The following is a 14,924-nucleotide window of genomic DNA, read 5'->3' as shown; positions in this document are numbered from 1 at the left end:
TTCATCATTTTGAAGTAGTTACGTAGTTACGTAACACAATACATGGAAAAATTTAGTAAAATTTCAGTTTTTGTAATTATTGCAGACTACAATAAAATGTTTATACATTTGTTTTGTTTATATCCAATATCAAATATTTATTTAGTTTTTATTACAGATTTCCTAGCTATAACATTTTTGTAATTCCATATAGAGCACATGTTCTCAATTGTGTTCACAGAGCAGCAACTGTAACTTAGATTGTTAGGGTTGTTTTGTGGGGGAAATTTGCAACTAGTTGTTTTAGAGCCTACAGCTATAATAAAAGTACTGCATACCACAGACAGTTACGACTGAACAGAACGGATATATACTGTATATACAGGTTGTTTAACATGTCACACTGGGGAGTGTCCTATTCAAAGCAGTTAAAACGGGGCTAGAATGTTAATCTTAACAGTCAAGCCCCACCTATGCATGCAATTCAATATGGACTTGTCTGCTCAAGTTTAACAAGTTTGTACAGACTACCTAGTTATGTTTAACTTCTGACAAATACAAGTTTTTTTGTATACGGAACATTAAAAAGGATTGTTTAATTTTACCCCATCCCAATATTAATATGTCACTACTCCCCATAATGAACAACTTAGTTACATTAGAAAGTACACCAACGCCACCTACTGGACTTAAGTTAGTTATCGAGAAGGAGCTCTTACTTCCAGTTTTGGCAGTGTTGGGATGACGGCAGGGGCTGGCAAGACATCTGTCAGATACATGGCACGAGAGAGCAGCAGAAGAGAGGGAGGCACGTTCTCCTTCAGATGGAGCTCCAACCACTGCCCCAGGAAAGGGAAAGGTTAGAAATCATGGATATTGGAAAGACAATACAGTACAATGCATACAGTTTCCAAAAAAAACTTAATTGTGTCATTTGTGAAATAATATGGCCAGATTTCTGATTTCAATACACATCACAAGAAGCGCAGAATGTGCCCAAGGGCAATTCATGCTGGCATGCATTTTGTATGTACATGTGGTTATAAAAATAGCACACATCCTGTGACTAAATTCCTACAACAGATGCCACTAACGATGCTAATGACGTAAAAAGAAGCAAGTTACTTCTCGTGCAAAACATATTAAGACTAAAAACAGAAATGCACAATCACAGTAGAAAAAAAATGGTAAAAATAATAAGCCAAATAGTATTAATTATAAAAATTACTTAAATTATTATAATTAAATCGGGATGTTGTCTAATACAAATCTATGGTGTACATAAAACAAGATATATGTTGCTGTCCCCCAGTACACATAGGATCAAGATGGCTCATCTTGGTGAGTTTTATAAAAGGAATTGAGAAGGACTGTGGAAAGGCATCAGGTAAAAGGGAAAACTATATGAAACTCAAGTAGAATGAAAGTGCCTTCTTCAGTGTCTGTTTCATTGTTGCTCTCTTTTTTTTGGCCGTGAAAAATAAATGTCATGTGCTGAAGAAACCTGGGCTTTCTGCTTACTCTGCAAGTCCTTTGGAATCACATTGTGTTTCTGGATGGATAATAATAATAATAATAAAAGGTAAAATTAAGATAAAGTCAAGTAGGAAGTGTGGAGAGTCACCTGTTTGAGCTGTTGCCGGAGCTGGTCTTCCGTCACGCCCAGTGATCTCATCCCACGGATCCTGCAGGCCGTCTGGAGCTCTGCCACACTCATAGAATTCACACCTTCCTGAGCGATCATCTGGAGCAAGAGCACAGCAGTGTTACACACTGTGAACACCCAGGGGTTTGCAGCAGACACATGAGCTCGACACATACAACAGACAAAGGATGCTGCAATACATACAGAAAATGAAAATGATGGCGCAATACACAGGGCACTAGCCCTGCACCCAGTCTTGGGTTTCAGATAATATTGAAATAACCAGGTGCCAGGAGTTTTAAATCCGCTCTGAACGGATTGCTCTTATCACAGCATGAATAAATCATACCCAAGTCTTTATGTTTATCTATAGGAGTTGTTCATGCAGCTATATGGGAGGAACAACATATTTAACATCTAACTCCTGATCTTTTAAAATATACGTCATTGAAGCCCTGTATATACACAGTCTGATTAATTAAATCAAGTTTGATACTCATGAATGCGTTCCAGACTGCTGCTGGCTTTCTCTCTGATGTTGGGTTGAAACGTCAATAAGGGCATTGCCCCAATTCCGTTCCAGCTTCCAGCCGGTCCTCCGTTATCTTGTGTGGTTCTCTTACCTCGTCGTCGGATTTGATATTGCGCAGCTTCAAGAGGAGCTGGAATCTCAGCAGGTTGTTTGTGCCGATGGGCTGCAGCTCCAGCAGTTTACACAGCACAACCAGCTGGGGGCGCTCTAGGTGCTCCAAGGTCAGCTCGTCCTCAAAGAGTTTGGAGAAACTCACAATGTCCTGGGTGGCAGGCTGTTCCCCTGAGTGTCGAACCTATTCAAAAACATCCATTAAGAAAAATAAATAAATAAATAAACAGCTTGTTGAGTCAGGAACCACTATGGCCAAAAGTTTTGCATCCATCACCTAGAATTTTAGGATTGAGACATTATAAAAATAAAATTATATCTCAAAAGTCCAGAAGCCATAATAGTAGTACAGCATTTCATGTTAGATTTCGAAATGTCACATTTTTCAATTTGTCAGTTTTTCGTTAAGTATGTAGAATACTACAAATGCAACATTATTCAGCAGGTTTAATTTGACTTTATTAAGCAACATTTGTTTATTCTACAGGGTGATGCAAAACTTGTGGCCACAGCAGTAGTTATGCAAGAAGATACACCAAAGGTGTTGTGAAATTACCGCACTGCTAGTGCCAAGCAGAGTGCTGCAATCCACACAGTTGTGTGGTCATTGCAGAAGTCCCTTCACGGTTACGCCCTTTTAAATACCTTCTGTACGTAAGTTGAAAACTTTTGCGTTTCAGCCGTTTGGGCTTTGTTCCTCCTGGCCATCTCGGCAATGGTTTCTTGGAGAAACTTGGCCAGTTCCAGTTTGGCGGCCAGCTGTATCTTCTGTTTCTCTTCCTGTGGAGTACACCAAAACACCCGTCAGTGCCTTTCACACACTGTAAGAGGTATAGTAGTGACTGGGTATTGAAATGTGGTCTCTGATATCTTTATAGTACTCAACCAAGTTCATTACACAATCACACAGCTTTACACTTACAGGTTAATGACTGAGTACACATACTATATACAGTGTGTCCCATAAGTCAAGCACATACCTGTCAATACTGACTTTTCAAAATACGGGAGCTTTTGTAAACTGAAAATCGGGAGATGTCTGGGAGAAGGGTTCAAAATACAGGAGACTCCCGGTGAATACGCGAGAGTTGACAGGTCTGCTCAAGCATCAGTCATAATTTAATATCTCTCTCTTTCTTTCAGGTGCAAAGCAAAGAGTTTGAATTCAGATCATTTTGCTGTGTGGTACAGACAGTCATAGACGCCTGATTTAACAGAGAACATCCTAATCAGCATAACATATGATACTACCTGTGACGTTTGATGTATGGGGGACCCTATAACTAAGGGTCTACTTAAATCGCGGTAAATTTACGTATTTTTCGCAGGTAGGTTATGGAATAAAATTAGGATTTCACTGACCTGTTTAAACATTAAATAAACCTAAGCAGACAATACTTCAAAGCACTATAAAAGATAAAAAATGGTGGTACTTGCTTCCTAACTAAAACAGAGTGCTGTCATTTGTTAAAGGCAAACATGCAACATCCCCCAGCAGTTGCTGCTGACATTCTCCGTCTGGTGTGCACTTGCCCATACATTGAGACTTCACGTTCTGCATTGAATTGGTTAGCAGTGTAAGGCAAAGCTTTGCCAAATTATACAGATGTGGAAATCGATTAGAAACAGTCCCAAAACTTGGTTACCCAAGGGTATCTGGCATACTTTAATAGGCAATATATGCAGCACGTTCGTTGTCATGTTATTTGTCCCATCCAATAATTTATTTTATTAGTACCGAGTCAAAACAAAGAAAACTTGCCTATTCGGGTCTAAAATTCTAACTGCGTTTAAAAAGTAAGCAGCAGGTTGTTTGAAGCGAGGTGGCCGTGCTAGATCGTACCTGTAGTACTGATTTAACTTGGCTGCAACCAACAGGAATACTTCTTGTCTGGGCTGACTTTCCAGTTTGTTTTCTGAAAGCTGTTTATTTTACATTCTGTTCAACAGCCTCTGTAATAGCCTTTCGTTTAATGTGTGATTCTGAAAATATAGCGATTGTATTGCAATGCACACAGGATGGTGAATGAATAAAAATGCCTATCTGCAGAAGGAAGATACATGGTTTGCGTTGTGCAGTAGTTCATTTAAACAAGGTTTATTTTCTTCATTCCCTACTTGTCCAGTATGCATTGGCCCCTAAAAGAGGTGAATTTTGCGGTGACCCCTCAATTTCCGGATTTCTGTGAAATCGCAATTTAGGTAGACCCTAACCTATAACCTATACTACATTTCTAAAAAATAAATAAAAATATATACTACAGGGGATAAAATGCTACAAGTAGGATTTATTTTCATATCTACAACAGAAAAACTACTAAACACAATTATCATCATTAAGCTAATGCACTGTATGTTTTGATTCAAAATGTCCATTGAAATAGGTGAAAAATAGTGCTTTAAAACGAAACGCCCACGACGAAGTAACACCAGCAGTCTGAATCAAAAGGAAAGCAGATTCAGAAGTGGCTCCACCCAGCTTCTTAGGAATGTCAAACTACTGCTGTTAATCAGGTACAGCCTCATTGCAACAATGTGCAGTATACTCAAAAACAGATTGCTATTTGAATGCACTGTACAGTATCAGTGAATTCCCCCAAGACAGCATCACCACTTATCTTATAAAAGTTTCTCCTAGTAAAAGCACAGCAAGGTGTAATAAAACACAGTGGAAGCATGGTAAAGCATATTAACAAACATGGCAAACCATGGTATAACCATTGGAAAACAGAACAAACACAGTAGTAAACTTTTATAAGGGTAACCATAGAATCAAGTACTGTAAAATGATCCAGCTGTAGTTATCCCTGCGTAGCACAGGTTTATCTATTACATTGAGTAAGTTTTTAAGTATTACTCCAGATCCAGAAAATGGCCTCAAGAAAAATAGTTTTCATTACATTGGAGTTTTGTTCCATGCAAACTGACCTTCTTTGATTGCGTCTCAAAGGTCGAAGGCAGCATCTCTGGGAAAAGCTTGAGAAACACAGGCAGCAGGAACTCCATAAAAGGGACGATGATGAAGACCGTGAATGGGACAAGACGGAAAAGATCTGCACAGGTCCTCAGCAGCTGAAACATGCAACAGAAAAACTGTTAAAAAGGCGACACGTGAAACATGCCACGTGTGGAAAAAGAAATGATTATGTATCTATCAAAGTCTTTAATAAAGTACTGATAAAGATTTAGCAAAAGTTATTTTCCTATTTTGTACATATATATATATATATATATATATATATATATATATATATATATATATTATATATATATATATATATATATATGCATTTAGGGAATACATTTTGCATTGAGATGTCTGCTTTGAAGGCAATTTGGAAATGTAAATTGTGCTGAATTGCATGGTAAGTCCAGAAACTCCCAAGACTTTTCATCAATGCTGTTGGACTACACTTTAGGAACAATCACAATACCATGATCTACAATCATGAGGAGTAACACAATGCTGCATCTTAGAAGTGCAGAGTTATTGATGGAACATGCACAGTAAACACAAAGCAGGTGTGATTTCATGGAAATAGTTTTCTACTTTCTATTAAAAGCAACAAAGGATCTTGTTTTAATTGCATAACCTGAGCTGCCATCCTTAGTTTGGGCAGTCTAGAGCCCCAAAGATAATAAAATGACATACCATGTAAAGCATTTATGTGCAACCAGTTACTGCAGTTACCTTAAATATATTATTTACACTACCTGCCTTATAGCTACAGTCCATTTGAAACACAGCATAACATAAATAATGTTAATATAATACTTTTAGGGAAATGTTTTAGATGCAAAATGTTACATTTAGTATCTTGGTTCTTCAAATCCTGTAACATCACTGAGAAAGGCAGAGCAGATTAAGTAGGAGACAAAGGTAAGATTACACTATGTAACACAATTTTTGTTCCTGGGTAGTAAGTGTTATTTCCTAATTGCTTATGCCTCAAAAAGTATAGAAAATGGCTATTCCCCACAAACTTTGCTTTTGTGACCAGGACAGTGATATTTTGAAATTTACCTATTGCCAATGAGAAAACGGGCGAATTTGTGTCTTTTCGTTCACATAAAGTCAGAAAAAAACAACATATGAATCCAAATTAACATGTATTTATACTAAAGTAATACAAAAATGACTACAAAAGATTTAGAAGCGAGTAGTTTTTCGAGATTTACGATTATACTGCAAATCACTTCCACGAATCAGCCCCCAAATGTAGTCTCCCATCATGTTCTCGTTATACTGTCCTTGGTAGCGGCGTTCAAAGTCCAGTATATCCTGGTGGAAGCGCTCGCCTTGCTCCTCCGAGTACGCTCCCATGTTCTCCTTGAATTTATCAAGATGAGCATCAAGGATATGGACTTTGAGGGACATCCTACAGCCCATTGTGCCGTAGTTCTTCACCAGAGTCTCAACCAGCTCCACATAGTTTTCGGCCTTGTGATTGCCCAGGAAGCCCCGAACCACTGCGACAAAGCTGTTCCAAGCCGCTTTCTCCTTACTAGTGAGCTTCTTGGGGAATTCATTGCACTCCAGGATCTTCTTTATCTGTGGTCCGACGAAGACACCGGCTTTTTACCTTTGCCTCAGACAGCTTAGGGAAGAAGTCTTGAAGGTACTTGAAGGCTGCCGACTCCTTATCTAGAGCTCTGACAAATTGTTTCATAAGGCCCAATTTGATGTGCAGTGGTGGCATCAGCACCTTCCGGGGGTCCACCAGTGACTCCCACTTGACGTTGTTCCTCCCCACAGAGAACTCGGTCCACTGTGGCCAGTCCCGCCTGTGGTAGTGCGCCTTGGTGTCCCTGCTGTCCCAAAGGCAAAGATAGCAGGGAAACTTGGTAAAACCGCCTTGGAGACCCATCAGGAATGCCACCATTTTGAAGTCTCCTATGACCTTGATGCCATCTCAGAAAAATGCAGATATGTATCCACTTAGGCAGCTGGAACTAAACTGAAATGGTGGGCTTAAGGCCCCTGTATTTATACTACTATTTATATTACTGGAAAGTTCTAGAAGTTACTCCAAGTTTACTCAGCACTGAATCTATCTGGAATGTTCTGGAAAATAGGTAAATTTCAAAATATCACTGTCCTGGTCACAAAAGCAAAGTTTGTGGGGAATAATAGCCATTTTCTATACTTTTGAGGCATAAGCAATTAGGAAATAACACTTACTACCGAGGAACCAAAAAAAAAAAATTGTTACACGGTGTTATCTACAGTATAAAAAACAGGTTAGTCTAGTGCTTGTTTATACCAGTTTAAACTGATATTTTCATTACTGCTTATAACAGGAATTCAAAAGCATTTAAAGTAATGACTTAAATGGAAAGAAACACAATGTCAGCTAACCCCAGGATTAATTTAGCTGAAAAAACTTCATTCGATGTTTTTAAATGAAGAAATGTACTATTATGCAAAATCTCACACTCCAAAATATTGAGTATAGAAAAGAAAGTTAAGGTTGTCCTTGGTTTCCTGTGCTGCATATTTTAAACATTTAACTACCTGCAGTGTCCTTCCATGGTCCTTTAAGGATTTTTCAAACAACTGTCACTTTTATTGGCAGTTCCTGGACTCTAGACTACAAACTAACCTGTATTTAAACAGAAGGCTTATTTTGCAACACTGTTAGTAAGTGTGACTTCAGTTACTTGCTTACACTAAAAATGTAAAAGGTATAGGACAACCCCTGCTGTAAACCAGGCTTTAGTAGGGCGGGTGCAACACCTATCAATCTTATGTTGTCAAACTACTCTTAAAAAACCCTGGTCTGCAAACAGCGAACCCTACTGGTAGGGCTGATCTCTGTTCTCTGGGATTGGTAGCCTGCCCACCTCTGCTGTGGAATTGCCTGGTGTAAAAGCAATTCTGGCTTAGGCTTGCGAGATCGGAGGACGCCCACATGCCTTCAGAATGTCTGTGCTGTGTGGAGACTCGCTGTGGTGAGGAGAATAAACATAACTGGACATTCCAAATTGGGGGAAAAAATAAAAATAATAATTGGTCACTTAAAAAACAACCCTGGTCTATCAATGGCTGTCACAGTTTTGGTTACCTCATTCTTTAATGAGGTTGTAGGTTTAGATCAGCAACATGAGGTTGATATTCATATCCCCTTTGATATTCTTTTTGGTTTTTTTTGTTTTTTTATAAATGCTGGTGGGGTTGACCTGTACCTTTTCTACCAGTAGAATCAATCTAGTCAACATGTGCAACTGTGAAGTACCCTCTATACTTAGAATTGGTCATAAAAAGCCATGTACTATAGCTGTAGCCAATCTTTTTTTATCTAATGCTTTAATACACACGCACACAAACAATAAAATCACAAGACCCTGTACATCAGGAATAACAGGGTTATACACTGCACCACACTATCTAGAAAAAAATGTATGCACGATTAGGAACTTGCACAGCACCTAGTCCTTGTTTAGATTCATTATAAAAATGATTACCTGCCAGCTACCAGAATGCTCGAGCTGAACTGAGCTTATGTTAAACCCGCTACTACCTGATCAGAGTTGTTACTGTGGTATTCCAACTGACTTTTTTTAAAGCACCTGCTTTACAGCATTTGAAGAAGTTTTTGGTATAATATTGAAATGACCAGGTGCTAGGAGTTTGAATTATAAGGTCTTGGTAAATGTTCTCTGAATTGATCCCGCTTACAGCATTAAAAATAAATCACAGCTAAGTCTGCAGGTTTACGAATATGAGCTGTTCATGCAAGGGAGGAATGTTTTATGTAACATCAAACACCTTACATAACAATACAGCTATGACCAAACATTTTGCATCATCCTATAAAATAAACTAATTTTGCTTCATAAAGTTGAATGTTACGTTAACATATTTAATTACTTACTGCTTGGTATAACTTACTACTTAACCGACAAAAACTGAAAAATTTGACATTTTTAAATCAAACATGAGATACTACTGTACTACTATTATGGCTTCCAGTAGACTTTTGCGATATAATTTTGTAGTTTATTTGATTACATGATGTTAAATAAAAATCTAAATTATGTTCATATTGGGTTTTATTTTTTATTTTATTATGTCGTAATCAAAAAAAATTCTAGGTGATGAAAAACTTTTGGCCACAGCTGTACACATTGTAGGTAGTTCTGAAACCCATGACTTAGTGTAAGGCCTTGGTATTACATTGCTTTGCCAAATGAATGACAATAGCTTTGAATCAATTCCCTGTAACTGCATACCAACAAGAGGTATCCTAAGGGGATCCTCCAGGCTAAATCTTAAAAGGTGAGGGTGCACATCAACACACACATCCTCCCCCACGTGTTAGAGAAACAACCTACCCTTCTCCTCTCCCTTCTGGTGAGCTGCTGCCCATGCAATAACCTCCAGCCCATCCTGGCAGCGACCTTGGTATCGATCCCCAGCAGCCGAAATCCATTATAGTAATGTTTAATTTCGTCCACTACTTTCTGTCTCAATGACTTTTTCACCACAGCTTTCTCGGGCGCCGGGGCAGGAGCTGGGTCCTCCTTTACAGTGCTGTTATCACTAGGCCCTGCCGGTTTCGCTTCTTGACGCCAGCAGCACGACCCATGCAGTGCACGAGAGGATAAGTAACTAGTCCGTAAGTGAGGCAGAGCGCTATGAATGTATGGAGATTTGAGATTCCTTTTAGTTACAGAAGAAGTCCTATTTGAGTGTTCGTGGTGGTAGTGGAGTGCTGCCGTGGAAGGGAAATATGGGCAATGGTGTCTCTGGGTAAGGAGGTATGATCCCCTGTAAAGACAAAACAGGTATTAACATCTTTCACAGAGCCCCGAATAGAATGAATCCTCAGCTAGCTAACTAACTAGTCTAACAGAGTGGGTCCGTTAAGTAACTGTGTGGCTCAGAGCGAGAATTCTTCCGCTCACTCGGATCACCGATGAGATCTGCTCTGTAGCGCTCTGAGCTACTCAGAACGTGCGGAACTGGGCATGCCGTTAAGGGTTCTTTCACTGAGCGGCTCACTTACTTAATGTGCCCAGTGCCAATGGAGTTCCTAGAAAGAAACCAATCACTACATAAAGATTTCATAGCCTACATCCTACTATAGCAGTCAGTACAAGACAAAACATTTGGAAAATACATGTTTTATAAGCTCCAGCTCCTGACCAACATATAGTCTTGTTTTAATGGTAGCCTATGCTGCGCAAACATTTAGCTGGACTAATGGACTAAATCAAACAGTGTGGATAAAGGTTAATTTCGTTTGCCATTTTCACCCAGGTACTACAGAATCCTTTACATGGGACACAAATTCTTTATAAGAAATACATTTTTTATGCAACTTACCTGGATCTTGTCGCAGACAAGAGCACATTGGAACCAAAAGCTGCCATTGTCTTTTTGGAGTTCACCTTAAATATAATATAAAAAAGGAAAACAAATCAATATTTCATTTAAAATAAATAAAATAAATAAAAAATCAAAACGCAATAACACTATGTTTATGTGGCCTTACCATTAAGAAACCATAATGCTAGATAAAGAATTGAATTTACTGCAACATTTTGGGATTTCCTTTTAATAAGCCTCATTCCAAATCAAAAGTAATAGTTATGGGAGACAACTGATGTAGTACACATCACCGAAAATACTGAGAACTGAAGTAATCGCTATCTCAGCAATGTTCTGTAAAATATTTAGCACCACCTTGGACAGCCAGGATAGCATTGATTTAACCCAACAATTCTGCAAGGTGTTTCAATTGGTCTGGAGTGGCAGTCTGAGAGCAACGATTATCACCAGGGAACTGGGAGGTGGAAATCTAAAATCAATTTTATTGGAGCCATAGATTGATTCATCAGTATTTTAGATTGTTGTTCTTAAAACATCAGTATTTTGTGCAGTCCTGAATATTGAAGCACCTGCCAACCAAGCTCCTCTTAGAATGTCTGTGTCAAAGTCTATCAGAGATTGATGTTTGCCCATTGTGACAGTAAACCTGTGCTGGGATTTTTATAAACCAGTTGGATATCCAGTAACAAACTAGTTAAATGTGTTCCCATTCCAAAATCTTGCCAGCAAGAAATAATTCAATTTGCATGACAAACAAGCAATCATGACAGGCCATTTCCACAAAGTGAGCAGCACACAAAAAAGGGTTATGCCTTCTGTTGCTATGTTACATTGTCCCGTCAACAATGGTATGTCATTTGTTAATGTTAAGCAACTCTATCTTGTGTTGAGAAATAACGTTGTCACGGGAGTTTGTTCTTTTCTGCAGCTGTGCAGTGGACACTGTGAACTCTGGATTCAAGTCGAGATGTAAAAGGGGAGAAATTTCCATAACCTGCGTGGCGTACTAATGTGATTTTGTCACTTCCCTAACAGGAACATGAATTCGCGTGGCTCATGATGACTACAAAACAATACTTATACAGACGTGCTCAAATTTGTTGGTACCCTTACAGCTCATTGAAATAATGCTTCATTCCTCCTGGAAAGTGATGAAATTAAAAGCTATTTTATCATGTATACTTGCATGCCTTTGGTATGTCATAGAATAAAGCAAAGAAGCTGTGAAAAGAGATGAATTATTGCTTATTCTACAAAGATATTCTAAAATGGCCTGGACACATTTGTTGGTACCCCTTAGAAAAGACAATAAATAATTGGATTATAGTGATGTTTCAAACTAATTAGTTTCTTTAATTAGTATCACACATGTCTCCAATCTTGTAATCAGTCATTCAGCCTATTTAAATGGAGAAAAGTAGTCACTGTGCTGTTTGGTATCATTGTATGCACCACACTGAACATGGACCAGAGAAAGCAAAGGAGAGAGTTGTCTGAGGAGATCAGAAAGAAAATAATAGACAAGCATGGTAAAGGTAAAGGCTACAAGACCATCTCCAAGCAGCTTGATGTTCCTGTGACAACAGTTGCAAATATTATTAAGAAGTTTAAGATCCATGGAACTGTAGCCAACCTCCCTGGGCGCGGCCGCAAGAGGAAAATCGACCCCAGATTGAACAGAAGGATAGTGCGAATGGTACAAAAAGAACCAAGGATAACTGCCAAAGAGATACAAGCTGAACTCCAAGGTGAAGGTACGTCAGTTTGTGATTGCACCATCCGTCGCTTTTTGAGCGAAAGTGGGCTCCATGGAAGAAGACCCAGGAGGACTCCACTTTTGAAAGAAAAACATAAAAAAGCCAGACTGGAATTTGCTAAAATGCATATTGACAAGCCACAATCCTTCTGGGAGAATGTCCTTTGGACAGATGAGTCAAAACTGGAGCTTTTTGGCAAGTCACATCAGCTCTATGTTCACAGACGAAAAAATGAAGCTTTCAAAGAAAAGAACACCATACCTACAGTGAAACATGGAGGAGGCTCGGTTATGTTTTGGGGCTGCTTTGCTGCGCCTGGCACAGGGTGCCTTGAATCTGTGCAGGGCACAATGAAATCTCAAGACTATCAAGGCATTCTGGAGCGAAACGTACTGCCCAGTGTCAGAAAGCTCTGTCTCAGTCACAGGTCATGGGTCCTCCAACAGGATAATGACCCAAAACACACAGCTAAAAGCACCCAAGATTGGATAAGAACAAAACATTGGACTATTCTGAAGTGGCCTTCTATGAGTCCTGATCTGAATCCTATCGAACATCTATGGAAAGAGCTGAAACTTGCAGTCTGGAGAAGGCACCCATCAAACCTGAGACAGCTGGAGCAGTTTGCTCAGGAAGAGTGGGCCAAACTACCTGTTAACAGGTGCAGAAGTCTCATTGAGAGCTACAGAAAACGTTTGATTGCAGTGATTGCCTCTAAAGGTTGTGCAACAAAATATTAGGTTAGCGGTCCCATCATTTTTGTCCATGGCATTTTCATTTGTTTTATTATTTACAATATTATGTTGAATAAAAAATCAAAAGCAAAGTCTGATTTCTATTAAATATGGAATAAACAATGGTGGATGCCAATTACTTTTGTCAGTTTCAAGTTATTTCAGAGAAAATTGTGCATTCTTTGTTTTTTGTGGAGGGGTACCAACAAATTTGAGCACGTCTGTATTTAAAAGTATCCATTTTGGTTTACAAAAAAAAAAAAATGGTGCCAATCATTAACTTTGTAAACTAATATATGATCCATGTGTATCTTATCTAAACCACAAACAAAACACTTTTCTTCGGTTTATTTACAGGCCTAGTACTTAAACGTATTTGCTTGACCTTTGCTTCTACAACTTCATGTAGACAAATAAAGATTGCAATTATCTTTCATAGGAATTTGTATTAAAAAAAAAAAAAGCCTTTGTAGGAGATAGCCTGGAAAATTAATCAGTGGTGCGTGTATATATATATATATATATATATATATATATATATATATATATATATATATATATATGCTCCTCCTACTTTTGTGGCAAAGACTTTCTGAAACATTTGCAGTTAACTAAACTGGGCTGGGCTAAACTAACATTATTGTTATTGTATAGACACGCCTGCGAGACAGATACGTGCCGACAGACTGTACACAAACAGAGTCCATGTTGATACCGGAGTGCATAAATCAGGTGTGTGTGCTTGCAGTCTTAGTTAAGTAAGAACTCTGTGTGTAATATTGTATGTGCTGTGTCTGCAAGGTCATTTCACGATACAGATTAATCCCCTTTGTTCGTGTGAAACACCTGCACCTGTTCCTACGACTAGATTTAAAAGAAACCATACTATTCGCCACTGAAGCCAACATTACAAAGGCCCCCTCCGCCTGTTCATACACCTCCTCTCTACGCGACGTGGCCTGGTACATAAACAAACTAAGAAAGCACCGCCACTAAAATCAGAACTTATCGAAACATTTGAAAAACTTGAAAAATAACGCACAGCACGATTTATGTCAAACCAACTGTACACGGCCCAAAATAAAATAAATACTAGTTGCTCGCAATGCTGGGGACAAATACAGTTACTAGCAGCAATGAGACATGAATAAACACACAATAGACAAACAGTAATAAAATGTATGGAAACAGGGATCCTGAATACTTTAACTGTACTAAAAGTAAATATACTGTATTTAAAAAGAAAATATATAATTAGCAGTACTTACCCGGCGTCAAGGCCTGGACTGGATAGTTTGAGTGTATTGTAAAAAATTCAGCAGCGACAAGTATAACTTTTTAGCTGTGTAAATACAAGGCCAACAATATACTTCGAGAAAGGTTCCGTTTTTTGAAAGTGCATACAATTAATAATCCAGACGAAAACTGAAAAAGCAGCAGCGTAAAATCCTCAATCTGACTTGATCCATCACATCAGACACATAATTTCTTGGGCAGCCAAAGCAAAGGCTCTGCGTGAAATTGAGTCCACGCGAATTGTCGAGTTTCTAGAAAGGATTTTGTAGATTTGAACAAAGATGAAAACAGCGTGTTCCATTCGGTAGGGTTTAACTGATAAATCGGTGTGCATACGGAACAAACACAAAACAAGCCCATCGATCGCAGTTGAACACGGTCCTGCTGGTGGTAACTGACACTCTCCTTCCCCTGCAGCTGCAGGCCTGATGAGCCCCGCTGATTCGGGAGGTTATTCCCGGTCAAACTGACGCGCAGATCAGGAGACGTACGAGGACGGTGGAAAAAAATCGCCCTCCAATAGCAGTGCCTCAAA

At 38.8% G+C, this 14,924-nt stretch overlaps 1 protein-coding gene across 1 annotated transcript in view; it reads right to left on the bottom strand.

Moving 5' to 3' along the window:
* The window catches only part of LOC117971675 (LETM1 domain-containing protein LETM2, mitochondrial-like), a 19,556-nt gene extending 4,632 nt beyond the window's left edge, over positions 1 to 14,924 (bottom strand). Inside the window, exons 1-8 of the mRNA XM_059013547.1 lie at positions 14,362 to 14,924; positions 10,597 to 10,661; positions 9,603 to 10,038; positions 5,196 to 5,339; positions 2,913 to 3,047; positions 2,248 to 2,451; positions 1,604 to 1,723; positions 699 to 818 (exon numbers count right to left, since the gene is read on the bottom strand). Coding sequence (XP_058869530.1) covers positions 699 to 818; positions 1,604 to 1,723; positions 2,248 to 2,451; positions 2,913 to 3,047; positions 5,196 to 5,339; positions 9,603 to 10,038; positions 10,597 to 10,643 — 1,206 coding nt within the window. The 5' untranslated portion in view covers positions 10,644 to 10,661; positions 14,362 to 14,924. The remainder of the gene's footprint in view (positions 1 to 698; positions 819 to 1,603; positions 1,724 to 2,247; positions 2,452 to 2,912; positions 3,048 to 5,195; positions 5,340 to 9,602; positions 10,039 to 10,596; positions 10,662 to 14,361) is intronic.

Source organism: Acipenser ruthenus, chromosome 46 (genome assembly GCF_902713425.1).
Source record: "Acipenser ruthenus chromosome 46, fAciRut3.2 maternal haplotype, whole genome shotgun sequence".
Taxonomy (NCBI): Eukaryota; Metazoa; Chordata; class Actinopteri; order Acipenseriformes; family Acipenseridae; genus Acipenser; species Acipenser ruthenus.
The sequence above is the reverse complement of the archived record's forward strand: the minus strand, read 5'-3'. Positions and strand labels throughout refer to the sequence as shown.